The 27560-nt window shown below is 40.4% G+C and overlaps 1 protein-coding gene and 1 long non-coding RNA gene across 2 annotated transcripts; one reads left to right on the top strand and one right to left on the bottom strand.

Moving 5' to 3' along the window:
• The first annotated feature begins 25 nt into the window (after positions 1 to 25).
• LOC116702254 (uncharacterized) lies at positions 26 to 24506 on the top strand. The gene is made up of 3 exons (XR_004335118.1): positions 26 to 130; positions 13382 to 13384; positions 24492 to 24506. It is a non-coding gene; the product is annotated as an uncharacterized LOC116702254 (long non-coding RNA).
• lmtk2 (lemur tyrosine kinase 2) lies at positions 1082 to 27560 on the bottom strand. The gene is made up of 14 exons (XM_032536413.1): positions 27014 to 27560; positions 19461 to 19594; positions 19116 to 19269; positions 18316 to 18392; positions 17200 to 17318; positions 16811 to 16898; positions 11816 to 11946; positions 8728 to 8812; positions 6792 to 6913; positions 5881 to 6030; positions 2664 to 5727; positions 2423 to 2555; positions 2084 to 2335; positions 1082 to 1390 (listed from the first exon to the last, which is right to left on the bottom strand). The coding sequence occupies exons 1-14, from the start codon at positions 27114 to 27116 to the stop codon at positions 1362 to 1364; spliced, it is 4641 nt and encodes a 1546-aa protein (XP_032392304.1). The 5' UTR covers positions 27117 to 27560; the 3' UTR covers positions 1082 to 1361.

Below are 27560 nucleotides of genomic sequence, written 5' to 3'. Positions count from 1 at the left end.
ATGATAAAAAGCAGCAGTGTTTTTTTGTTCTAGTAGTGAATTTTTGTGAAGCTTTAAGTCTGCGCATTGCTGAAGAAACACGGCCGTGTTTGCCGGGTCATCCTATGAACTCAAATTTAATTAATGACATGTGTTAACAAACAGCTCATTAACATTCATTCACTCCGACATTTAAAAATAAAATGTCCCACTTTTTACACAATCTCACTAAACGTGCAATTTAAAACTTTGTAGTGATAGAAAATGAGAGTGCAGCTGTCTTTACAGCATCACAGGCACTGCGACAAGACCCCCGTGACAAGTAGTCAAAACCATCCGAGCAACTTCCTACACATTTCAGAGCATAAAATGAAGCATTACGAAATTAATAACTTGTCTTTGAGTTTTTCCTCACAACTGGATCACCTCTGTAAGGATTAATATCACACTCCTTGTCTAATACCACCAACCATTCCTACTGAGATGTCTCAAAAATATGAAACTACTTACTGTAAATGTTCCTTTGAAACTTAAAAGGAGCACAGTGTGTCACCTCTTCAGATGAGGGATTTTAGTTAAAGTGAATTTCAACCCTTCTTATTGAAATGCTGCTACACAGTTTTTCTCCAATTAGGAGATTATGACTAACACCCAACGAGAGGTTACGAAAAAACAAATCATTCTTCCAAAAGAGGCAACCACTGAAATAATCGCACAACATGAAGGAGCAAAATGAATAAAGTTAGAGAAAAAAGCTTGGATCTTCAATCTGCTGAAATATAAGAGCTTATACTTATTTGGCTGTAGTGATATGTTTGCCAGCCCAGTATGTTGAATTCAGAGCCTAAAAGTCTGAATATTTTTTTGGTGATGCAAAAGTCCTGGAAAATGAGTGCACTTTGACACAAGAAAAAGAAGCAGCCAAACACCTGGAATACATTGATAAGTCTTTAAAGCAAACATTTAGAAACTCTCCCCCCAAGTGGAATTGCACTGAACTGAAACCACACACACACACACACACACACACACACACACACACACACACACACACACACACACACACACACACACACACACACACACACACACACACACACACACACACACACACACACACACACACACACACACACACACACACACACACACACAGCTGGAGAGGTGATATGGCTCAGACTGGAGCTGGGCCTCGTCTGTCTTATTTGCTGAAAGTGGTTGTTTTTCACGGCCATATCCATGTAGGTAAAGAGCAGTTCTGCCTGAGAGAAGCATCCACGGTTTGCCCCACAAACCGCGTCATTTGTCATTCAGCTGTTCTCCGTTCCCCAAAAGTGCGAGTAAAGGTTCATTTTTCAATAGTGGGATGATAATATATAACACTAGTCCTTTTCTCCATCTTCGCTGCTTCCTGGGGTGAACAAAAGAGGAAGTTTAAACATGTGTTCAACTGATTTTTACCCAAACAATTATTTAATGAGCACAGTACATGCAACAATCTGCTAACAGTAGTCTGTAAAGATATTAGCTAGGTTAGTGACAATGTAATTGTAATACTTTTGCACTATGTACTAAGACTACAATGAACAAGTTTTAAAGGAATAGTTTGACATTTTGGGAAATATGCTTATTTACTTTCTTGCTGAGAGAAATACCACTCTCGTGTGTGTGTACGGTCATTATGCAGCTACAGCCAGAAGCCGGTTAGCTTAGCTTCGACAAAGACAGGAAAAAGCTAGCCTGACAAAGTCCAAAGGTAAAAAGAAATCTGCTACCTGCACATATACCAGCTCACTAATGAACACCTTACAATGTCATTTGTTAGATATGTTGTGGTTTTACAGGGGGTTGTTGGTCAGGCTATTTCTTTACCAGGTTTGGTAACATCCTAGAGCGTTGTCTGAGACTTCAGCTTATGCGAAGATAACCTTCTGCTGGCCATAGCTTTATATTTCCCATTCAGAGATGAGTGGTATCAATCTTCTCCTCTAACCACTGGCAAGAAAGCAAATAAGCCCAAAATGTGCTTTTGTGAAAACAAAAAAAACAAACAAAAAAAACATTTGGTGTTCACACGTTTGGTGTGACTGCATGCTCAACTTGCCTCCTTGTTCAATGTCCGAGTCGGTTAGATGTGTAAGGGAAAAGTTAGCGATGCTGGCCGGTGAAATGGAGAACCGGGAGAAGTTGGAGGAGCTGGTCCAGCTCGGCTCCAGCACGCGCCCTGCTGCAGGGGGCGGAGAGGAAAAGCGAGATGCTGCAGATGAGGACATGGTCTTTGATACAGGGTCTTTATCCGTCTTGGGCAGGAAGGCAGGTGTGGGGGAGAAGTCATCATCCCACTCAAAACCCCCACCTGCAAGGATTTAATACATGAGTGAGGGCATGTAATGGCAAAGACAATTTTAAGCAGCTGCATACATTTAAAGGGTGTTGGCATTACCTTCTTCATCGGTGGAGCTTTCAGAGTTTGTGAACCGGTTCAGGTAGCTCGCAGTGGACACTGGGCTGCTGAACTCTGGTGCCTGGTTGTGGGAGCCTGAGGAGTGGTCACCCAGTTCCTTGGTGGGGGTCTCCTACATCAGAATGAGTTGGATTTTAATGACAAAGGCCACACAAAAGATTCTTAATAGTAACACCTACACAGACTCTGGCAATGAACAACACAATAGGCAATACTTTACCTGGTCAAACAGGTAGACAGTGACATCATCAAAAAAAGACACAGATCTTCTGGAGTTATCTGCATTGCACCTTGAAGGAAACGGGGAAGATGATGCTTGGATGTTCAGCGTGGTGGGTTTCAACAGGCTCTTCAGGTTCTTTGCACTACTGTCATCTGAGACAACAAGTGGCACCGTATGCACGGTATCGTCCTCGCTTTCTGAACTGGAGCTGTTTAGCTCATACCCACAGATGTCATCATCAGAGTCGTCGCTGTTCTCGTCCTCCTCGTCCGCATCTACGCCGTCCTCCTGTCCATCTAAACCCAAGCCATCCCGCCTCCCCAGGTAACGCCCCTCCATGTCCGGCTCCCTTATTTTATGACCATCACTCGCGTAAGTTCTGGTGAGTTTAGCATGACCTGAGTTCTCTGGCACTGGCTTCGATTGGGCAACAGAAGGAAGTGGAGTTGAGGTTTCCAGCTCTTTTGATGAGTCTGGTTGGCCAGGAAATTTTAAGTCCTTGAACAACTCTGGTTTGTTTCTATATTCTTTATGACTGCTGCAGGACGCCGTTGCCTCATTCTCACATTTCTCTGTGATATCTGAATCTTCCTCCTGTAGTATGACCCCAACATGAGAAGCAGATGTTTCTCCATCTCCCTGTGATTGAGAAAATAAGGAATCTACATCTCTCTCTACGTTGCGCTCCAGTGCTGGGCCTCTAGCAGCCACGCTGACCACCTCAGTAGAGTTCCTCAGCCACGTGACTTCACCAGAAACTCCCAGAACCATTTCTTCAGACTTCTTCTCAGGTTCGGATTCATTGTCTGAAAAGTAGGCAGAGTCTCTGTAATTACTGCCCATGAGTGGCTCCTCAGCAGGAGCTACATGATCTGGCTGGTGGAACTCACTGGGATCCTCACTGTGAGCATCCAGCACACCCTCTACTTCGGAGATGATGATTTCTGGTGGAACCAGATTTGTAGCAGCTGTGAGCTCCTCTATTTCCTCCTCTTCTGTGGCAACACTCGTGCCATTTTTTACAGGCGAATGGTCTTTAACATTAGGCTGGGAATTCCACTCAGGAGACTCCAGATTCTCCGTCTCATACCCACTGTCTGATATTTTGTATGGAGGCTGGAGTTTATGTTGGGCTATTTGAGCACTCAGCTCTTCTCCTTGTTCATCGAGTCTGTGGATGTCAAGAGAGTCTAAAGAGTCTGGTGTCTCGGCTGGATTATCTACAGTTGGTAAAGTGGTAGACAAACTGTCTTCCAGTAAACTGTCCTGGCTGATCTGGTCCAAAGATGGCCCAGAGATCAACAGAGAAGATCTGACAATAGGGAGTCCATTAGCATCCATAAAGGATTCTTCATGGTCAGATAGAGTGGTTTCCAGTTCTATATCTGCATCCTCAATTAGTTCACTCAACAGATCATTACTTGTGAGGTCTTCATTGTGTCCGTTGTCTGAGGACAATGCTTGGACTTGCAGGTTTTCAGGCGTATCACTTCCTATGGGCTGAACATTATCCTTAGAGGTTCCATGGTCATCTTCAAGGCTTGGAATTTTGGCATCTGTGCACAATGAGTCTGTAGTGGCACTTTCAGAGAATGCAGGGGTGGGGCCATCAGTTTGACTGATGATAACCTCAAACCTCTCAGAGGTAGAATCAAAACCAGAGTCTATACCTCTGCCTGAGGATTGCTGCAGACCAAGGTCTTTGGTGGAAAAACTATTTCTAACTGGCAGCTGGTTGCTTGTGTTATCTTCTGTGACCACTGTAATGGAAGGCACCAGTGTTTCGTTTTCTACCAGCGAAGGAGATAACTCCCCCAAGCTGGAATTGGGAGAATCTAAAAGTTCCTTTCTTGAGGATGTGCTACTCACTGCCGGTTTTAAATAAGTGTCTTCTGCGTTTAAGCTGCCTAAATTCTCAAGGTTGTCCCAAGAACTCATTTTGAATCTTTCTTCTGGTTCGTGAGCTCGGCCAGGTAGAAGAAAATTCTCCTGTGGACTTGAGAAATGAGATCTGTCTTTCATCAGACTGTGGTCTTTGAGAAACATAAAGTTGTCAGCTAGTATTTCAGTGTTCAAAAGCCTCTTTGTATCTGTGTTCTCCCTCTCCATGTCTACAGAATCTGTCAGGTAAGGGGCTTCTGAACAATCCCCTAAAAAAGAATCCCCATAGCTTTTATCTCTATCCACCTCCTGGACTTCTAAAGGAGCACTTCCATGGAAAGGGTTGCCATAGCGCTCTGGAAGCTCCATAAAACTCTGTCTCCAGGAAGGAGAGTCCTCTTGCTGCTTGGACCCCCCGTCAGTGAAAATGTTGGTGTGGTATGGACTGTCATTTTCAAGAGATGACCAGATGTGGCTGTCTGGTAAATAAGAATCCTTGGAGTCAATACTTTGATGGAAAAAATCAGCATCTGTACTAGACTCATCCAGACGGACGTCTTGGAGAACAACAAAGTCTTGCTGGCCTGTACTGAAGTCCAAGTCTTGCCCTCTAGTCCCATCTTCCTTAACAGTGTTCTCCCCTTGTTCTTCTAGTTGTATGTAATATTCATTGCCATTAGATGGCTTTTGTGCATCAAACACTGGTACAATCCCAGGAATTCCTGAATGAGTGTTACACCTTTCTGTGCCCACTGCTCTGGCTACAGGATCAGGGAAATGGGCCTGGATGTCTTCACTGGAAACAGGAAAGAACATGCTGTGATAGTTCAATGTTGTGTCCAGGCCTGAACGCCCATAGTTGCCATCATAGTGGTCGTGTTTGGCTGCCTCCCAAACATACTCAAAGCTGAGACCTTTGCTTGTTTCAGTGACCGTAAGAACTTCGTCAATCTCTTGTCGCAAGGCATCATCAGCAAACTGTTCCAAGATTGGAAAAGAAGAGTGGCTAACAGTGGTCTGCCGAGTGGAAGGGTTAGGCTTAAGAGCATCCCAGCGTTGCTCAAAGTCTTCTTTTATGTCCTTTTGGCCTTGCATGCGCAGGTAGATAAGCAAACGGTGCACTTCCTCTGCTGTGGCGCGCTTGTCTGGAGACAGCCAGCAGAACTGCAGGACCTCATGCCTGCAGTTACAGGGAAAACAGTCACTTTTTTTTCAGACAATATACATTTGAAATGGCCAAATAACCTTAATGACTTAAACCCTGATTTAAGAAATACTACAAACTGTTTTTATTTTACAATAATATTTGTATGTAAATGTTCCAAAAACGTACCATCTGTCAGAATAAGGAAGCTCCAGCTGTGGCTTAAAGAGTTTGACTTGTTGCTCCTTGATTACATGATTGAGAACCTCCCGGTCAGACAGATGGGGGTACGGTTGAGCAGCATTCTCAAAGAGCTCCCACAATGTGACCCCCAAGGCCCTACGGACAATTGAGGATGAAATAGAGGATGGAATTTGCTGCAGGACCAAAGTTATCTTGTGCACTTCAAATTCAGCAAAATACGTTGACCCAAAATCCCTTAAACTTCCTTAGGTGAGCTGTTGTGACTACCGTTACCAACAACAAAAAATGTACTGTAAGTATAAATAAATTACATGATTCAAAAAAAGCAGCTATGACAGCAAGAGACGAATTTAAACAAGCCATTTGGGGATCATTTTAAATCTCTACATATTTTTTTTTTATTCAGGGGGAAATCTGTCTCTTCTGATTAAAACTACTCTCCAATTTATCACCGAAACGCATTTGGGCAATCAGTCGTAAAGGAACTGTACAGTGGGGAGAGATGCTTAGTTGGTGCAGTATCAGTGTCTTTTTCCCCCTCTTTTGGTAATTGTCCTTGTTGTGTGGGATTTACAAACTCTTGTATTTGCAGAAAGGGTGTGATTTCTCAGCAATGAGCCAGAGGGGTAGTGCTGAGTAATTTGTCTTTGTCTTATTCCAAATATACTTAACATGTCTTGTAAACCTAAAATTAGGCAATAAGGTGGTACAAATCTTGATTGATTTTAAAACTTAAAATAGGGTAAAAATATTGTCTCTCAGGAGAGAAGGAAATACTTATTGAAAGTATATTTGGATTGGGTACATTCAGGTTCCCTAACAGTCGTTATAAGTTATAGGTTAAAAAAAAAAAAACACCCTCTTGTGGCAGTGAAGAGCTGCAGTCTGCTACCTACCACACATTGCTGGGCTTGGTCTGCTCCATAGTAATCACACCCCCATGGCGCTCGCCCACCAGCTCAGGAGCCAACCAGCGAAGGGGTGCAAACACATCATCCTCTGTGATGATGTAATCCTCCTATAGTAACATTGTAACAAAAAAAAGGACAGAAATAGATTCACTTGGTGACCTTGTCCTATGAGTATATATATATATAAGTAGTATTTAAGGAATGCAGCAGAGAGAACTGCCTTGGGACATATGCAGTGTGTCCAGTTTCATGAGAAGACAATACCCTTCAGTGAAACACGCAATTGATCCAAGGCAAACATCTTCACAGCCTACAATGAAAGAAATTTATTTTCTGTAAGGTCATCTGGAGCTGCCAGATAGCCAGACTTCAGTTTGGCAACTTAAGTTTATCAGTTACATAGTGGAGTAGTTCTTATCCATCATAAAATGGAATATGTGGTTGAATTTGGTAAATTATAGATTAAGCATGGTTTCAAACTACTAAACTCTTCAAATGTGGCTTGTGAAAGAACACAACAGTTAAAATGACATAAAAAACAGGCCACATTTTCTTAAGGGTTTGACAATGGCAGAAAACCTATATATTGAAAGGTGTTATTGCAGTAAGTTTTTAATTATTTTCCAGCTTCTATGACATGACCCCAAGTTTTTCCTGCCTGCCTCTATGATGTGTAAAGTTACTCCTAAATTCCACAGGATGCGGAACGGTTTTGGATCTGTTCCGCCGTGTGCTCCGCCGTCCGTCAACACCCACCAGCTCCGGATTTGTTGCGGAACGGCTGAGGCTTTGACTGACAGCTGAAGTCTCGAGGACCCACCAGTTTTCGCAAGTTAATGTAGAATAGAACCACAAAAACAACAACAGTTTGTTTCCAGAGGAGTAGAGAGGAAACAACTCTGTGCGGTGTTTCAAGATGTAGTGCAGGGAAACATGATCCGGCGTGAGCACGGGCTATTTTATTTTGAAAATTAACCAGATGTTTTATTTGTTTCTGTGCTCGACCTCCTGTCCCGCACTATCTGCCGTTGGCGGAATTGCTGCGGAGCTCTCCGGCGTCCGGCAAAAACAGAAGCTCTGCGTATCTGCTGCGGAGGGCTGCGGATCGCTGGAGCTGGGATGCAGCTAGCACACAACCGTTCCGCAGTCTGTGGAAGTACACACATTGACTTTAATGGAAACCAAATTACTCCAACGTTGTTCCGGACCGGATCCGCAGCCGTTCTGCATCCTGTGGATTTTGGGGGTTACACAGCCATTTTACCAGCATTATTAGCTCTTTGTAGAAGCATACTGGATGCTAATTGGCTCACTGATGCTGATGAGGTTTACTCCTTAGGTAATGAAATTGGGTATTAAAGAACAAGGCATTTTTTGATTCTAGATACTTAGGAAGCATTTTGTTTGGTGCTTAAAAAGCATTAAGTTTGGTCCCCAGGCCTAGCTGCTGGATTCTGGCAGCAGGCACTATGTGACTGTGTTCACATGCTAAATTTGGTATGCACTTAATACATCATCATCATCATTTCTTCATGTGTCAGTTTATATAATGCCCACAATGTGTGCAAACGTTTCTGAAATAAGATTATGAGCAACTACTTCTTAATGCACATGCTTTCACTCAGTTTTAGTGACCACAAAAAAACAGGCACAGTATGACTCACATGATTACCACTGGTAATCTGTATCAGATCAGCAATTTCAAATAATATCACAATATTTGTCAATATCAGCCCTAAGAAGTTTTATTGCATCATGTATACTGAGGAGTAAAACTATGACTGGTTTTAGTCATAAACCATTGCAATGTACAGTATTTTGTGCCACCAGTACCTGGTGTTGCCAAGGCTATGCAGTTCCATATAGTAGTTAATAAAATCTCAATGCGTAAAAGATATCTAAAATGTAGGTTTCTGCTTACTTTGTATCTGTAGGGTCCAATTCCATAGTCTCCCACTTTCACTGTCAGATCTGCAGTCAAGTAGCAGTTCCTCAGAGCCAAATCACTGAAAGAGCATCAAGAACAACATTAGCATGACACATCTGGATGGATTAGATACTTTAAAAATTCACAGCTAGAAAAAAATTCACTGATTATGAAACTTGCAGGCAAGTTTGTGACCATCACTGGAATGAAAATATGCAGCTGATGCTTGTTCTTGCCAGTTAGCCAGTGCATTGCTATTTATGTTTATAAAGAAAATGTAAAGCGATGTGAAGAAAATTCTAAATCAATTGAGATCAACAAGGAATACAAAATCCCCTTTTAACCTTAAAGGGGACATATCATGAAACACTTTTTCAGTAGGCTACTCGTGCACATACGTGTGGGTATCTGGAGGGACTACCAATCCCCAAACTGTGAAGTAAGACCACCCAATTAGTTTTTTTGTGGGCTGCCTAGATCAGAAAACATAGGATTCAACAAGCCATTCAGATGCGGCTCCCCTTCCTATGTCACATACAGGCTCATTAGAATGTAACACCCCGCATCTGAGTATCTACACCCATAGCTTGAGAACTTCCATCTCAAAAGTTGCACCATATTTTTCTTGCAAGCCAATCAGAGCAGACTGTGTTTTTCGAGAGGGGCGCTTAAAGAGACAGGCGATAAAATTGAGCTTCTCAGGCAGAGCATACAGGTATATCTAAGAAAATAATGTGTTGTTTTTTTTTTACATTAAAGCATGTAAACATGTTTTAGTAAAAACCCAAGTATGAACCAAAAAAAATAGCATGATATGTCTCCTTTAAAGGCTAAGATTACCTCACAAGAATCAAGGACTCTGGCAAAGATCACAAATGACTTTGGCAATTATCAAAAATTCTGTCATTTACCTCAGCTCTTCACCTTGCAACAAGACTCATAAAAGGGGCTATTCCTGACTCGTGCATACAGCAGCAGTATATAGTTTCAAGTGGGAAACACAAACACTTTGTGAGGCTGCCAGGAGAGGGCGTAAGAAGCTCTGAGGCGCCCTCTGCACATTAAGCAGACATATGGTAGTTAATTCACAGTGAAAGAAGAGGCAGACTTTGCTTTCCCTTCAGCCCTGCGGCATTTCCTGTACACAAGTCCTTTTTACCTGCCTAACGACAAACACTGCTGACACCAGTGTTCTTGCGTGCACATGGCCCAGCGACTGTCAGACCTACTGAAATCTCTGTAAGATAAATGGAGATGTATTTTAAACTCTCCATACCACTGTCGCCTGCTGTTGGCTGAGAGCCCAAAAGACAGTAAACAAATGGGTCCAACATCTTAGCCCCTACAAGGCTAATATGTAGAACGACAGTGATCAGTGCAGTTTGGTGTCATTTTGGCAAGAAGTTTTGTTGTTGATATTTTTGAAATACAGTGGGAGCACTGAAAATGTAATCTGTAAAAATAAGAATTTACATATATCTGAAAAATCTTCTCACACAATTTGGTTGCATCAGGTTCCATCCTGTAATTATGCATGTAAGGAGTTTTACAACCCAGTGAATACTTATATCTATATAGTAAATATATTCCTATAATAGATATAAATGTATGAATATCTAAACTTCAATGAGAAAACTCAAAAATTGTACTGAATATGTTCGTAGAGCAATCAGTCAACCATTTTCTAAATGAGAATATATTCAGATGCATTGCTCTTTGCAGCACTATTCTCACCCTTGCATCGCAAAGCTGAGGTTTCAGCCTTGGATATCCGCCCATAAGGCACTTGCCCCGAGGGTTTTGGGTCTGTGCCGCTGCACCCTCAAACACCTCTCATTCAGTTGTGCCAGCATGTAGCTGCACTGATCATTCATTGTGTAACCTCTTTTTTGTGGCCTTTGAACAAAAGTGCAAGGGAAATATTTTTACGATCGCAAATAAAATGTTTACACATGGAAGGGAAGCTTGTAAAACTCTCTTTGAGTTGTAACAAGGATTAAAACACAAGGCCCTATATGAGGCTATCTTTTTACATGCAAAGAGCAGAATCATCATATTCCTCTGGCAGAGGACAGCTGACACTGTGGCAATGCATGGTAGTTGTGTAATTGGAACCCTCTGAGCTTATTCTGAGCATGAAAAATAGAGCTGATGAGCTGAGCATCGTATGTTACCCCCAAGCCACACGTTCCCAACACCCTCTGTACCCTGGCTGCAAGTAGCCAGAAATTCAGTACTCGCTGAGGTAAAAATGAAATGCAGCCTCTCTGCTGTACACACCTTTTTTGGAAAACATTGGTACTCCTGAGACTGGTTGGACATTACAGTAAAACAGTTGACTTAAGTCTTTACAATCATATTTCATGTGGTTTGTGTCTAGTGACATTAAATACCCAGTAAAATTACTTTACTAATATTTAGGATAGCAAGAGAGAGACAGAAACTACACACTATAACTTTGAATACATATGAAATTTCAGCCAAATCTCTGCAAATTGAAATCCTTAAAAACCTAAATGACATTTGCCAGCCTGTCTCAACAGCGCTGTGTCAGTATTGGATTAAGGTCTGGCTACACTGCTTATCTATTCTGGGATAGGGGAAAAAATGCTCTGGCTTGTTTGTATTTCTTGAACATATGACAACCGTCTTGGATAGCGGACATAGCAAAAGGAGAAGTAAATCACGATCCGGATCTCATTCTTTATCCCAGCACTGTACATCCAGTAAACCAGATTATAGCTCACCAAACAAGAGACATCCAAATGAATGAGAAAAATATCAAAAAATTTAAATTATCACCTATCATTACTGCATAAAATATAAATCCAACTAAGAGTGTAAAAATAACTACATATTGATAACTACTAATCTGATAATTTACACTGGAGCAGAAAAACTAAAATGTTGGCTTGTAAAACATTTAATAAAAATGTGTAATTGCAAAGTTTCTGTCACTTCAAGAGTGAGCATACCATAAACAGCATCTGTATTCTTTGACAGGCAAACGGAAATACAATGCTTAGCTTAGTGGGTTTCAAACCTGTGAGCTTGCTTAAGTGTTGCAATTCTGAAGTGCTACCTGTGCAGGAAGTTGTGTTTGTGAAGGTGAGTGACACCAGCAGCGATTTCACAGGCCATCCTCTGCAGCTGCAGCAACTCAGCATTTCTGAACATCCAATCCTGCTGAGACAGATAGCCCCGCAAATCGCCCTACACACACCACACAAACACACACACAAAAACACACACACACACACACACACACATATATTAGCTCAAAAATTCAAACAAACAATTCAATAAATAAAAGAATCTTGTATCATAGAAGTGCAACAAGCGGCACTGGTGAAATACATTGTGCAAAGACCACCACACAGGGGCAGTAGACTCTCCTATTCCTGTCTCTTACAGTGGATGTGTGTGAGGACCAAATAGGGTAACACTGTTTAATAGACCTTTTATGCTGTGTCAAAGAGATTTATAAATAAGAGTCCAGCTCAGATCAGTGAATTAAACTGTACTTGTGTACGCTTGGAAAAGAAAAACAAGGTGTCCCGTGAGGGTAGCAGGACAAGGCACTTTTGAGTTAATTATTCACACAATCACCAATGTGACTGAATATAAGAAAGTTAATCTGGTACCAGTTCACAGACTCCTGTGACAGACTGTAATGATTGATAAACTGTCAATACAGTGTACCATATTCCATTACAATGTGTGCAAACAAAGACAAAGGGTGGTCTGAATATATTTTTTTACAACTTAAGATGGTGGACATCAGAATATTTAACTCTTATTTCCTATCCAAGTGAAGGCATGAGGGCCAAGTTATGTATAATGGCCAAGTTACGTATGATTTTTACATCAGGTTCACCACAGAGTTGGAGCAAAGGGGGCTCTCGATTAGCCAGCAGAACGAAGGTTTGAGGAATGAGCTAATAAGAACATACTCTACACACATAAGATTCACAACATACAGTATGCGAGGCACATTTGTTAAATATTGTAAATCATGTGTAGTTAGCGACTGTTTGTGTAAAGAAGAATAAAGAAGGAATGTGTCTGTGTGTTTACTCTCCCTGAGCTATCTCAATAGAAGCAGCCTAGATCAGTTGTGTTACATAAACATTATCCCTGCACACACGCACACACCGGCACGCAAGCATGCAGCACTGAGAAGCAGTCTACACAGAAGAGCTATATTCAATGTATGGTAAGCGATAGGCTCTGCCTGTCTTTCTTTATGAAGGTTCCGCAGCAGGTGATAAGGTCTGAGTTTCAGAGAAAGGACCAAGTGCAGTTAATGAAACAACATTAAAGGCCAAAACGATTAGGCTTTGTGTCTGGCCTGTCAATAAACAACAATGTACTAAGTTCCCAATGCATAAAATCATGTCTGGCTGAGCCATTACGTGATCAAGTTATGTATTAAAAAAAAAAAAAAAAAGCTGTTAATGTCCATGCTGCTAGTGAATAGTTGATGCAGGCTATATTCTGACTACTGTTAGATTGTTTACTTGTAAGCTAAACAGAGAATGTGGGCCATTGAAAGTCATGTGAAATCCAGTGTAAAGCACTTAAAAGGTATATTGTTTACACAAATGATTTCATAGTTTATAGCTGCCAAGGCAAAGAGTGTGACAAGTCAGTTAATTAAACAAAACTAACTAGCCTTCAGAAATCAAAAAGGACACCAACCACATAACAACAACTTTACCCACAAGGTGAATTATAATGCTCAATATACTGTAGGCTGAGCATGGTCAGTAATGTTTACTGTCACTACCATATCACTGCGAGGATTGTTCCTTTAACGAGCATAATAAATGAAGGAGATCAACAACTTTAGAAAGCCAGAAGTCAGCTGGCTCATGTCCGAGACCCTGAACCAGAGAAAGGTCTGACTAACGTCCTGGCCAGGCACCAGGCAGGAAATCCGTGCATTACAAGCTGTCAGTCACATTATAGCATGTGACATTCTGTGGCCCCTGTACTAGCTGCTTGATGTATTTTGATGTGTAAAATGCTTTGAGTCAGGGTTACTTGGCACAGGACAAACTGGACAAAAAAACCATCAATCACTGGGCTGTCAGAGGGGACGTCACAGTATATATATAATATATTTTTGGGATTCATCTTGTCCACTGCGCAGCTGCAGTGTCACATTTCATGGTGCAACATCTAGAGGATGATTGACGCCGCCTGAAGTAGTAATAGAGGCCACAGACATGTTGTCTTTTACTTTAAATTTAACATGAAAGCAGCTTCAATGCTGGATGAAGTCCTCAAACCTCTTTATATAGCAAGGGATAAAAAACACAGACATCACTCAGTAGTACTTCCCTCACAAATTATCACCTTCAACAAACAGGACATGGACTTCAAATGCTATCTGTCCTAATGACTTGCACACCCTTGTAATAAGTCACCTTAACTCATTTCTATCTCCTGTCAGGGGTGTTACTAGAGCTGGCTGGGAAATAGAGTGTGGATCGGGCCGCATTTTTCTGTCTGAGCCCGGCCTGTGTCCGACAGAGCAGAAACCAAACCTGATCCGAGCCGGGCTGGCATTAAGATATTTATGTCCGAGCCCGACCCAGTTAAAATCTCATTTTTTCCCCCTCATACTAATGACACATGTCAATTATGTTCAGAATGAGAGCAGTGTGCTCAAAATCCTTTTAATTAAAAGTAGCTTTTAATTCCATAATATCAATGCATTGGGAACACTGCACATTTGATTCCAAATATACCTTTACAGAAAGTGAATAAAAAGAAATATAAGGCTGCTAAATATAGCAGTATTTGCATTTTTCTTTACAAACTCAAACATTTACTGTATGAATTGAAAAAATGTCTCAAGGGTTTGCTTTACTTTGAATCACCGCACCAATATTTAGTTGCATAACCATTATTTGTAAGAACTACTTCACATCTGTGCTGCATGGAGTTGACCAACTTAGGGCACCTGTGAACAGGTATTCCAACCCAGGACGATTGAACTACATTCCAAAATTCCTCTGCATTACTGTGTTTTTCTTCAGAAACAGCATTTATTATGTGACCCCACACGTTTTCTATGGGACTGGTTTACTACCAAAAAATGTGATTTAGGAGGTTATCACGCTGATGTGACCGAGTAGAGCTTGGTGCGGGTAGCCATCCTCTACTGGGAAAGAACACAACGCCAGGACACAGTTCAGCCCTGGGCAACTGACAATATTGAAATTCTAAATTTTATATTTTAGAAAAAAGAAAAGGGGCAATAGTCTGATAAAACAATTTGCTATACTCTTTTATAATTACCCGGACCTGGAAAATACTAAAATAAAATGTTATACTTTTCTATACTGCATAGAAACCCCACCATAATAGCCATTTCAATTTAATGAGACCATTATCTGAAACTCTGCAACCACACACACTGAAGAAATACTTGCAGAAATCTACAAATATTTTCAATACCAAATCCAGTGTTTTCCATACATTGATTTATTTGTGGCGGTACACCACAATATCAAAATTGCTTGCCAATTATTGTTTCTGTCTTTTTATTCATATTTAAAATTAAAGACAAAATAGCAAACAATTTTTAAATATAATGTCATCTAATTCTACAAAAATCTACACCCTTAAATGTTGAATCAACATCTCTCTGACTGTGTGTTAGTATATTACAGATTGGACTGCATCAAAATGCATTAAAATGAGCAGTGTTTTCTGTGAGTCCAAACGCTACTGTACTTATTAAGGGTTGTTCAATTGCAGACATACAGTACATACACTATATATGTCCAGTATATGTTTAGGTAACTTTTTGGCTTACTGCATTTGTCATTGGGCACCCCACATGTTTCTTTAGGAACAGCTTAGTTTTATTTTTGACAGAACGTTTCCTCGTGCACAAGGTCCCATAAAATGCAAAAACACAGCAACTGGTGGAGCCGACACCAGAGTAGTGTAAGGGAAGACTTGTTGCTTGCTTGTTGAAGTGGGAAAGCGAGAAGTCTCAGGCTTAGACTAGTTATGCGATCTCTGCAAAAGGAGGGGAGCAGAAGAAGCGGGAGGGGAGAAAGCTCCCAGCAGTCCGAGCCTGGCCCACCCAGAATAGGTCAAAAGAAACAGTGAATAAATCAGATGCCATGATGGAGTCTGAGTCACTTCAATATGAAAATAAGAATAGATGGGGCTAATTTGGGATTGAAACAGTAGGCTATCAACCAGAGGGTCAATAGGGCAGGTCAGCTATGCATGTTTACTGGACAGTGTTTAAAAGGGGTCTTGCCCTATGAATTTGTGAGCTTAACAGGCTTAATAATTTGAACTATTGTTATATAGTGTAAGTTTAAGTGCACTGTTTGGCAAGAATACGAGGGTTCATGGACAGAACCTGGACACACACAGTTTCTTGTATTGCAAAAAGTAGGCTGAAAAAAGAGAAAGCCTTCTTGACTGTTTTCTCTGCCATTTTGCGCCATTCTGCTGCATAAACAGCCCAGTTTTATTTGTTATTCCAGCAGTAAAATATGTGTTTAATTAAGCCTTCTAAGTGGCGTTTTAGCAAGCAGTAAATAAACCATCTCTTGATTCCTCAACACTAGTACACAAAGACTAGCCAGGGAAAACCCTGACAAACTTCCGGCAAATTTGAGATTTGCTCTGCAAGTCAGTCTGGCCAAGAGCCCAGTCAAGCCCATTTCCAATTTTTCCATATCGAGGCACCAATCACAACTGTTGAGGCGGGCTTTACACAATGATGATAAGGCAGCAACGGCAAGCAAATTTTTGTTTTAATTCAACACAACGGCCACTGAAGCACAGCAACCCGTTGATGCCTCTGCCGCTGTGACGTCACCTGGGTCATTGGTCTGATTGGTTGAAGGACTATCCAATTACGCCCAGAGGCATTAGGACGGTGTCGGTTGGTGATGCCCCTTTGGAAACGGGCTGTGAATAAACCTTCCCCAGACCTAATCTCAGTTACAACTGAGAAGAGCCTGGTGTCAACCAGGCTACACAAAGACTGCATGTTTATACTCGTAAATACCATGTAGCAGAGCATGTGGTCACTCACCATTTCACAGTACTCAAAGACAAGCAAAAAGGGAATGGCCTCAACACACTGTCCCATGCATTGAAGGATGTTTGGGTGCTGCAGGACTCTGTATAGACAAAATAACAGAAAGACTGTTGATAATGATGTTGATTAAGACTGCAAAAAGCTTTGGTGTAATACTTTAAAATAATAACCCTAAAATTTGAGAGAGTCTGATGCAATGTGTAAAAGGACAAGTAGACAGTGCAGCCAACATTACAGTGATGTCATATAGCTGCCATACACCGGCAGTTTTATAAATGTAATTAAAGTAAAGATTAATAATATTCAGTCAAATATGTTAATTATAAATTGCCTAAATTAAAATATTTGAAAAAATTATAATCTTCAGTCCAAAATCGGTTTACCTGTATGGATCCCCCTGCTGCAGGAAATCATTCTGCTCCTTGGCACTTGCATTAGCTTTTAACTCTTTCACCACCACTCGGGCTCCACCTGGATCTGTATAGATTTCACTCAGAAGGACCTGTTAATACACAACAGCACTTAAGGCTAAAAAAGATACAGAAATGGAGCATTTATGATTCTACATGTAAATTGGCTGCAAGGAACTTTACATTTTTGTCGATTCTAGCAACCCCTTTGGACAAAAACGGTGTTGTTTTTACCAAGCCTGCTGTCGTAATGATCTTTTATAGCAAGTGCCGGCTTGTGCCGGAGTTAATCTGAAAGTTCTCCAAGCCACCTTCTGCAGGATTTCAGAAACCCAGTTTTTGGAAACATGGGTACCCGAGCTTTCTCAGGACAGTATGCTTCTGGAGACCCTGAGAGGACAAAGTCGAAAGGTCTGACCGTAACGCAACTGTGGTTCTCTACGATTTTCTTTATTAACTTCCATTTTTCTGTGAGGACCCTGCCTCAGAATCAGCCATAACTACAACAGATAACTTCTAAAATTAAATGTAAATGCAAATAGGCCTATAAAAAACAATCTGTGACCCATCAGAATGTGTGACTGTAGAGCCAAAGAGTCAAATCTTTTTGTGACTTTACGGGAAGAATCGGATCCGGGCAAAGGCATTAACTAAATCTATAGAAAAATGAATCTCGTTTGTTGTTACAGGACATTTATGATCATCAGATGGAAAATTAAACAGTTTCAGAAACATTTAAAAGTTCCTCTTAGCTACTCTAGAAGAGGCTAACAAAATCAGACAAAAAACGTCGGACAAGGCAACAGATTTGAAAAATGGGGGAAGAATGCTAATTCCACTAAACAGGTTAAGGATTAAAAAAAATAAGTAAAAACGGGGGCAGAGAATATGTGCATAATCCTCCAGTTCAAAGAGATTTAGAGAATATACCCAGCCTGTGGCACAGATGACGTAGTCAGCTACCTTCAGATCTCTCTAGTTAAATACTGTATAGAATAAACAAACATGACCCTAACTTAACATTATCTATTTGTAATTTTTATTGTTTGGGACAACACAAACGTTAAACATTAAAGAAAACCAGGTTACCTGGCCAAACCAGCCATTGCCAATCTCTTGAATGTAACTCAGACTGTGACGTGCTATCTGGAAGCCTGTGGATCCCTCTGTAAAACAAACCACAAAACAATGTTAATTAAGACTGCACTAATCAATAAGTTTTATACAGAGTTTTGGAAAACTTACATTTCTTGCTTATAAATATGGTAATTAAAAAAAAAAGAAGAAAAAAAAGAAAGGTCCATCAGATTGAGTTAACTCACCAAACCTAAAATCTAAAATGGATATCAGGTAGTGCAAGTTTATTAAGACCCCAATCAGGTGTGTTTCTCTTGTGGAATGACCTAATTAAAGCATGTACTATAAAAAGGCATATGAAAAGTAGGGTGGGGCAAAATATCAATATAGCCATATATTGGTGTCATTTGTGCAATACGATAATCGATGCGCTGGCACCAGATATTGATATTTTTATTAATAAAATAAAGTGCTCTAAATAGATTCCCCTGCTCCCAGCATCGCAACTTCATGGCTACTCGAGGTGACGTTGTTCGGACAGACCTGCCTCCACCGCTAAATATAATCCTAATGGAAACACTGCCCTCCATATATTTTTCCTAAATATTTGGGATTAAAAAGGTCTTTAGAATTTTAATTTTAGGATCTTAAAAATAGACACTAAAAAGACAAAAACTCAGACAACCAATATCCAACCATTCAAAAACATTATCAATGGGTCATCTGCATGTACAATATATGCACTTTTGAAGCAATAAATTTTGACACACAGTATACATCAGTATACATTTGTGAGTGTGAATGTGTCTGACCTGTGACGCAGACAGGAGGTTGGAGGTGTGGGGGTCCAGGCAGCGCCACAGGAGACACGGCGAGGGTATACACCTCGGCTGGGGACTGCATAGAAGGCGTGTCCTCTGCTGGTGGAGTGAAGTCAATCTCATCTTCAAAATGGTCCTCAAACTCCTACGTCAAACAAAATTCAAAAGTGGATAAAAAAAACAATGCAACGCGATACAGCAGTGCATATCTTTCATGACAGATGCTAAATTCACACACACACTGTCCAATATAATCCATTTCTGCTCCATGTATTTATAAGGGAGCAGGTGGCGCTGTGTGTGTGTATCTGGCTATCTGCCCGCCAGGACTCTCACCTTGAAGTTGATCTCCCTTTCCTTGCAACAGGTCACACAGTTCACTAGCAACACCACCAAGGCCACAAGCGCCGTGAATGACACTACCAGGGACAAGTAGAGAGACACAGACAACGTGTCCCCTGTGCTTCCACCTGAAGTGAGAAAAACAGAGAGAAAATATGCCGATTTATTCACATTCATAACCATGCTTCAAAATGTATTTAGAAGAGAAAAGAAATTTGGGACCTGAAAGCTTTGTTACAAATATAAACATAAGTGAGTTTGACAGCAATACTGTGCACCAGGGGTGTACTGGCTGTTCTAAATCCAACCACAAGAAAAAGGTACATTTAAGATCAAAAACAGAAATAAACTGCACAATGCTCTTACAATGCTACTTCTACAACTCTCTTTTAATAGCAATTCAATTGCAGTGTAACACTGTGCAAATACATACAATATATTTTTATAAAGAGTCCAAACAGTTTTTTTTTTATTAACGTAAACATGATGTAACTATTGTGACTATTAAGAATCCCACCCAACCTCTATCCCTCGTCAGCCATTCAGAGAGATAGTTGTGGGGGTTTCCACTTGCTGATATGCAGCTGATGGTGCAGCAGTGATGACAGCAGGTGTTAGGCTGCGCCGTTAAGGATGCTGCTGGCCCAGCAGAGTCAGGGCTGACAGCAGCCTTGCAACCCACCCACTGTGCTGCTCGGCTGCTGCTCTCCGACTACACTTATCTGCTGACCAACATCCACACAGCTGAGGCTTTCCATTTGAGTACAACCGATTTCCAATTAAGTGAAACCTCTTTGCTCTGGACACTGCATTCACACATTAACCATAACCGGGAGGCCCGATTTATTCCAGCCCCTGTAGAGTATTCTTGTAATAACCCTGGATAATATGCTGCTAAAAAGAAATAATAGTGAGCTGTAGTAGGCAACGATATCAGTTGTATATCATTTATAACCAAAAGATACTAAAAAGGCAGGATTGGTAAGTGTTGTCAATAGCCTTTTCTAAAAACAAAATATGTTCTCCTTAAATTGAAAGCTCACAAATTGGTCATATTTAAAAGATGTGTATATTGTAATCCTGACAAGAGCTTTAACGTTTGTGGGGGTGAGCTTGTCACCATGTTCTTTCGCCACATGTCCACCTTCTCGTCTCACGTACCAAATGTCACTGCTCATTTGTCTGTTGTAGAAACGGCTGTATGTGAGTAAACAGTCAGAAGACGTTCTTTGTGTTAGAAATGGTGATGATGTGGCCTGGGAGTCTGATTGCAAATGTACAATGTCTTCTCTTAATTTGTAATTTTACTTTGTTGTATTACATTGCAATTAATGTAAACTCTAATCCAATCTCAGCCCACAACATCATATGTGTCAGTGAGTGTAAGCGTGTAATGAGAGAATAGTAAGAATGTGTAACCCCATTCTCCCTCCTGTGTTTATTCTGTCTCCCACTGGTTGTAGCTTGTCAGGTGCATCCTGTCTGCTAAAGGGACAATCAACACCTACGGAGTCTCCTTCAGCTGAACTACAAATTCCTGACAGATAAAGCCAGGTGCTGTATCCAAACTACTTTTAGTTGTTTTCTCATCAGCACATAAAAGGAGAAAAACAACAGACTTAAGTATAACTGCACTAAGAGTCGGCCCTCTAGAATAATGAGAAACCAGACTATATATATATATATATATATATATATATATATATATATATATATATATATATATATATATCTATCTATATATATATACATATACTATCACACACACACACACACACTACATTTATATACACACACACTATATATATATATATATATATAATATATTATATATATTACATACACATATATATATATACACACATATGTATATATATATATATATATATGTGTTATATATATATATATATATGTATATACACTCACCGGTCACTTTATAGGTACCCCATGCTAGAACGGGTTGGAACCCCTTTTGCCTTCAGAACTGCTCAATTCTTCGTGGCATAGATTAACAAGGTGCTGGAAGCATTCCTCAGGGATTTGGTCCAATGACATGATGGCATCACACAGTTGCCGCAGATTTGTCGGCTGCACATCCATGATGCGAATCTCGTTCCACACATCCCAAGATGCTCTATTGGATTGAGACTGGTGACTGTGGAGGCCATTTGATACAGCGATCTATTGTCATGTTCAAGAAACCAGTCTGTGTGATTCAGCTTTATGACATGGCGCATCATCTGCTGAAAGTAGCCATCAGAAGTGGGGACATTGTGGTCTAAAGGGTAGGACATGGTCAGCAACATAATCAGGTAGGCTGTGGCGTTGCAACAGATGCTCAATGGTACCAAGGGGCCCAAAGAGGTGCCAAGAAAATATTCCCACACACCATGACACCACCACCACCAGCCTGAACGTTGAAAAAGCAGGATGGTCCATGCTTTCATGTTGTAGACGCCAAATTCTGACCCTACATCCGACTGTCGCAGCAGAAATCGAGACTATCAGACCAGGCAAAGTTTTTCCAATCTTCTGTCCAATCTAATGAGCTTGTGCAAATTGTAGTCTCAGTTCCGTTCTTAGCTGAAAAGAGTGGACCGATGTGGTCTTTGCTGCTGTAGCCCATCTGCCTCAAAGTTCGATGTACTGTGCGTTCAGAGATGCTCTTCTGCTACCTTGGTTGTAACGGGTGGTTATTTGAGTCACTGTTGCCCCTCTATCAGCTCGAACCAGTCTGGCCATTCTCCTCTGACTCTGGCATCACAAGGCATTTCCGCCCACAGAACTGCGCTCACTGGTGGTTTTTCTTTTTCGGACCATTCTCGTAAACCCTAGAGATGGTTGTGCGTGAAAATCCAGTAGATTAGCGTTTCTGAAATACTCAGACCAGCCCTCTGGCACCAACAATCAGCCACGTTCAAAGTCACATCAAATCACCTTTCTCCCCATACTGATGCTCGGTTTGAACTGCAGGAGATTCTCTTGACCATGTCTACATGCCTAAATGCACTGAGTTGCCGCCATGTGATTGGCTGCTTAGAAATTAAGTGTTAACGAGCAGTTGGACAGGTGTACCTAATAAAGGGCGCGGTGAGTGATATACCATACATACATACATACATATATATATATATATATACACACACCACACACTGACCCAATATTTTTCTCTCCATATTGGCCTTTAATATATAAACTGTGCTTTTCTAGATGAGATCAATTTTAAAAGGTTTTCACATCATAGTGTGTGGATGGTGCAAGCAAAGCTTCTCCAAATGATGGCATATGTTTGCGTGGCCTGTTCCTGCAAAAAAATAGCTTATCCCACAATATATGAGTCATAATTAATCGGTTTATATTTAGGTTGTTAGAGGATTTTGCAAGCGTAAAATTGTGGACTGATCAATGTTCTTAGTGCAGCAGCACAAGCATTGGCCAACTGTTCCCCATCAAGTTGTCCTTTTTAATAAATCTATTTTATACAAAAGCAGATGACAAAATAAATCAAAATAAAAAGTTCACTGAATGTCAATGAGAACATCTAAACGGTGTGTTCTGCCTTATTGTAAACAAAGCGAGTAGGTAGCAAGCAGAGAAATTGGAATGTGCCTGTCACAATCGTTACCAGATGATGGCTGTAATGCATAATGCTGTTTGCCAACAGAAAGAAATGAAATATGAATATTTGACTTATTTAACACATCAGTGTGCACACAGATCTCCAAATGGGGATGTATGTTGTTTTTACATGTAAACAACAATGCAAGATGTAGCCACATGGACAATGAATCAATGACCATTGCATTGTTGAGGGGGGGCAGAGTGGTAATTTCAGCCAAACGCTAACCCTAGGTCTTGTGCGGAAGCAAGTGACTAAATCTGGCATCAAGCACTGCATTCCCTCAATTCATAAATAAAACATTCCCTTGAAATGAACCTGATGTACGAACTTGAAGCTGCTGAACGGTGGCCTACCAACAGGCTAAGCAGTGATCTTAGTACTAATCCAGACAACACAGCCCATGATATTCAGAGGGTAGATGAAATAGGCAGCAATAACTTTATCTCTCTGAGGGACATTAGACATAATCCAAAGTGTCAGCCATGATTGATTGAGATTCATTTAATGTCTACAACAGCACGCAAAGCTATCACAGACAAAAATAGACAGGATTGTTCAATATGTGGCCTCTTCACTCATGATATTAAGATCACAACTCTATCATGCTTAATTAAAGACACCACAGGTAACTTGGCCTTTAGGTTAAGTGAAAGGGGATATACTGTAATGCAAACTGTACATGTTTTAAATACCTGAAACACGAATAGTTTATTTGTAAAAATTGGATGTTTCCACAGGATTATTTCCACAAATCTCTCCTCCAAGCTAAAGATGACAATAGAGAGACAGTGTCTGCAGTGAAATATTGATAAGAAAAATAATTAAAAATTAAAAAGGGTCCATCGTCAGGACACAGGCCTGGTGGATTAATTTAGTTTAAATACTTTTATTGATCCCCACTCTGTAATGTGCTTTACAATGAGGGATAACAGAAATAAAATGAAGATAAAATCAGGGATAGAATGCCATGTACAAATAAAATAAAATACTAGGCTACTGAAGGCTATACTCACTTCCTTTGTGCCACAGTTGTAAATGAAAGGAACAGGAGAACTCTGGGCTGACATAGCCCAACCTATTGGACTGAATCTGCTTAACTTCCACCAATCAAAACCATAGACTAAACAAAGTATTTTACACTACTGCTATGGCACATCCACTCCACAGGAAAAAGAAAATATATGCATGAAACAATCCAGAGGAATTTAAATTGTCAGGAGCAAAGAAACAAACAAAAACACAATAGTTGAACAAAGGGAAAAGCAATGCTGTGTCCAAATATACCACTGGTTTGGCTTTCCTTGCTAAATCTAAAGGTATGTGCAGTAAATGTTTTCCAGTGACAAGAAATTATTAAAAACCTCAGCGAGAGTCACAGGCAGTCATTAATTAATCAGATTTAGTTGGACATTTGTTAGTTGAACTGGTGAGTTACAAAGCTAAAGTCCTATAGTTTAGGTAAACATCAAACCACCATAAACATTTAAAACAAGAAATGTTATCCACTGCATCATCATCAAAACATTTGCTCCATCTACAATTATAGCTTACAAAATGATGTCATTGGCAGGAGCAATTGTTTTGAGAGAATTCCAACTGGCTTTAGCTTAACTTCACACCAATCCTGTAAAAAAAAACATTCAGCAGTAATTGCAGGCAGCTCTTTGATACAAACACCTTCCCATCTGTTTCAGCAGAGCAACAGGGTTGCAGGCAGTGCAGGACTCCCAGAGAGGCCGCAGCAGCAGTCAGATAGAAAAAGCAGGAGCTAGGTCACGGCAGCTCTACATGGGATCAGTTAGGCCTTATCTGAGTCATGGGTTCATATTATGACTAGGCAGGCCCCACCAAATGACTCAACTGTTTTTTGGGACCAATACGGCAGGGAGCTGCCAGGTCTTATTTCGGTTCCACTGCATATTTCAGCAGGCATCCACGTAGAGGAGGAGCTGACCCATTTTTTTCAGATTTCACCCACCAGTGTGCACCACAGTGGTTGTCTGTACTTGCAGTTAGGTAAAGGATGAGGGATGGCATTGTCTGGCTGACATGTCTGTTTTCCGCTAACATTTGTCTGGCTGCTAGGATAGAAGCACTAACATGAAGAGCCAATGATAAAGGCTGCACTTGTGAGAATCCATATTTGCAAGATTGTGTTCTGCCATTTTCAATTCTAAATGATAATGATATTTACGCTGTTAAAACAATAAAAAAAAAATTAAAAACATCATAGACTGTTCAACAGTGCAAGTTTTGTAGTGGAAGTTTGAATAACAGACAAGACAGACCACTAGCATATGGCTGTTACTACAATTAAAACAATGACACTTCCAGTAAAGCTTACCTATCTATCTACCTTTACCCATGTCTGATGTTAGTAAATGTAGCACAAGTCAGTTGAAGACCGGCTTTGCAAGTGACCACACCTTGAAACCATCAAGTATTACTGTACCACATCTGTATGTACTGGAAAAGGAAAACCCAGTGGGGCAAAGAACAGGTTGCTATGTAATAAAAGCATAAAAAGCGTGCTCATATTGCAACAAGACTTTCAGGTATGCTGTAGTACAATACTGTAAGCAGCAAACAACACTGTTGCTAATCATTGACTGGTGCTATTTAAATTGAAACGTGTTACGTTTACACATAACCAACCCTGAATGCAGCATATTCATGTCTGCATCTTTTCATTTCTCACAAGGAAGCAGGTTGCAGAGCCTCTTACCCTGATAAGATGCAAAAAAGTGAAAACACTGAAACCATTCCCTTGTATTTAAGCGGATGTAGGACATCCACAACATTAGGGTTGCAAGTGATTATTTCTGTAGTTAATACAAGTGGTTGAGTTAATTAAACAAAAATCTGAATTTTGTCAGGAAAACAGTCAACATTATTGACAGATTATTTTAAAAGCATTCAATTTACAATGTGGTGAAATGAAGAAAACCAATTGATAAGTAATCTTTTAGAAGCTATAAACAAATGCTGGACATTTTATTTACTTTATAAATGACTTAAATAACCAACACAATTGTCATTCATACTGTCAGTACACTATCAATTACAAAACAGTAATCCCACATGGTATTCAAAGTAAAACTGCTGACATTTGATTTTAATACCATCAATGTCCACCTGGTTCTGGAATTCTGAACCGAACAAGAGTCTCTTAATCAACCTAGCAAGTGTTTTATCACACTGGCATATGACAGTATTGTAAACTGTTTACTTCCTTGTACACTTTGCTTCATCCTAAAATAATCAAATGATCACACCAGTGACACAACCTACTGCGAGTAAACTAGAGTCCTAATAAAAAAAGGTTATTCAAGGTTTACTTCAAAACCAAAAACTGTGTTTCCATGCTGGTAGGCCAACATCCAGTTTATTGACTCACAACTTTAAAATGTAGAATGTCAATGACTGGACCAACCCCACTGACAGATTAACCTTGCTGTACCTGCAGTTATAATAGTCTGTACTATATTAACTCAGACACCACTGCTACCAGGAAGCTCATGCATTTCTGTTAAATATCAATCATAATAAAACTAGACAAGGTTAATAAGTATTTCTGTGTTCTGGGGGAAATTCTGTCGATGGCATCCTGATACTTTCCATTATAAGCATTGATAAAATAATCGCCAATAATAATAATAATAATAGATATCACGTTAACAGCGTTATCAAACAAACAATAGTCAGTTAGTACAAGTATCCATACTCTATAATGACAATCTTCACTGATTAGCAGGAAATGCAGACTGTTGTGTTGTTAGCTTTTAGCTAACAGCTAACGTTACCCCAAACAGCAAATATAAGCTAACAGAAACATCTGCTAGCTAAGCAGCTGGATAGACAGGAGTTGTAGTGAGGGAACAAACAATCGCTTAGCTGTGTATCAGCTTACAGTCAGCTGTCTCACCTGATTTGTGAGGATACCGAAGAGGGGCCCCTTCAGACAGCCAAAACGCCGACAGGAAAAACCCACTGGCCAGCAACAAAACATGTCCATGGCGGTTCTTCATCCTCCTAGCTTAGCTAACAAAATGTTAGCTAACTGGAATCGTCGTCCTAAACAATAAATGACTGATTTGATGCTAAATAACGTGTTTTAATCATTTGTATTTAGTTTAACGCCAATATAGGCTACACAAACAAGCATATTTTCTGTCCGTTTAACGTTAGCTACTTACTGTTAGCCAGCTCACTAGCTACAGCTAGCATGTCAATGCTAACAGTTTCAGCTGACGACAGCAAACACCGCTACGAGATGTAGCTACTGTTCCGTTGTCCATAGAGACAAAGGGGGCGATAACCTTTTACGACCGATCATATCTGGTGAATGTACCTTAATGTTATTTAAATTAACATAGCTAAAAGAAATAAATCAATAGCCCTGACTACCATGAAACATTTCCCCTCTAAAGCGCCATGTTCCTGTACAACGTCACATCACGGAATGAGGCGTA

This window comes from Etheostoma spectabile, chromosome 15, assembly GCF_008692095.1.
Source record: "Etheostoma spectabile isolate EspeVRDwgs_2016 chromosome 15, UIUC_Espe_1.0, whole genome shotgun sequence".
Taxonomy (NCBI): domain Eukaryota; kingdom Metazoa; phylum Chordata; class Actinopteri; order Perciformes; family Percidae; genus Etheostoma; species Etheostoma spectabile.
This window is presented reverse-complemented; position numbering and strand designations above follow the sequence as displayed.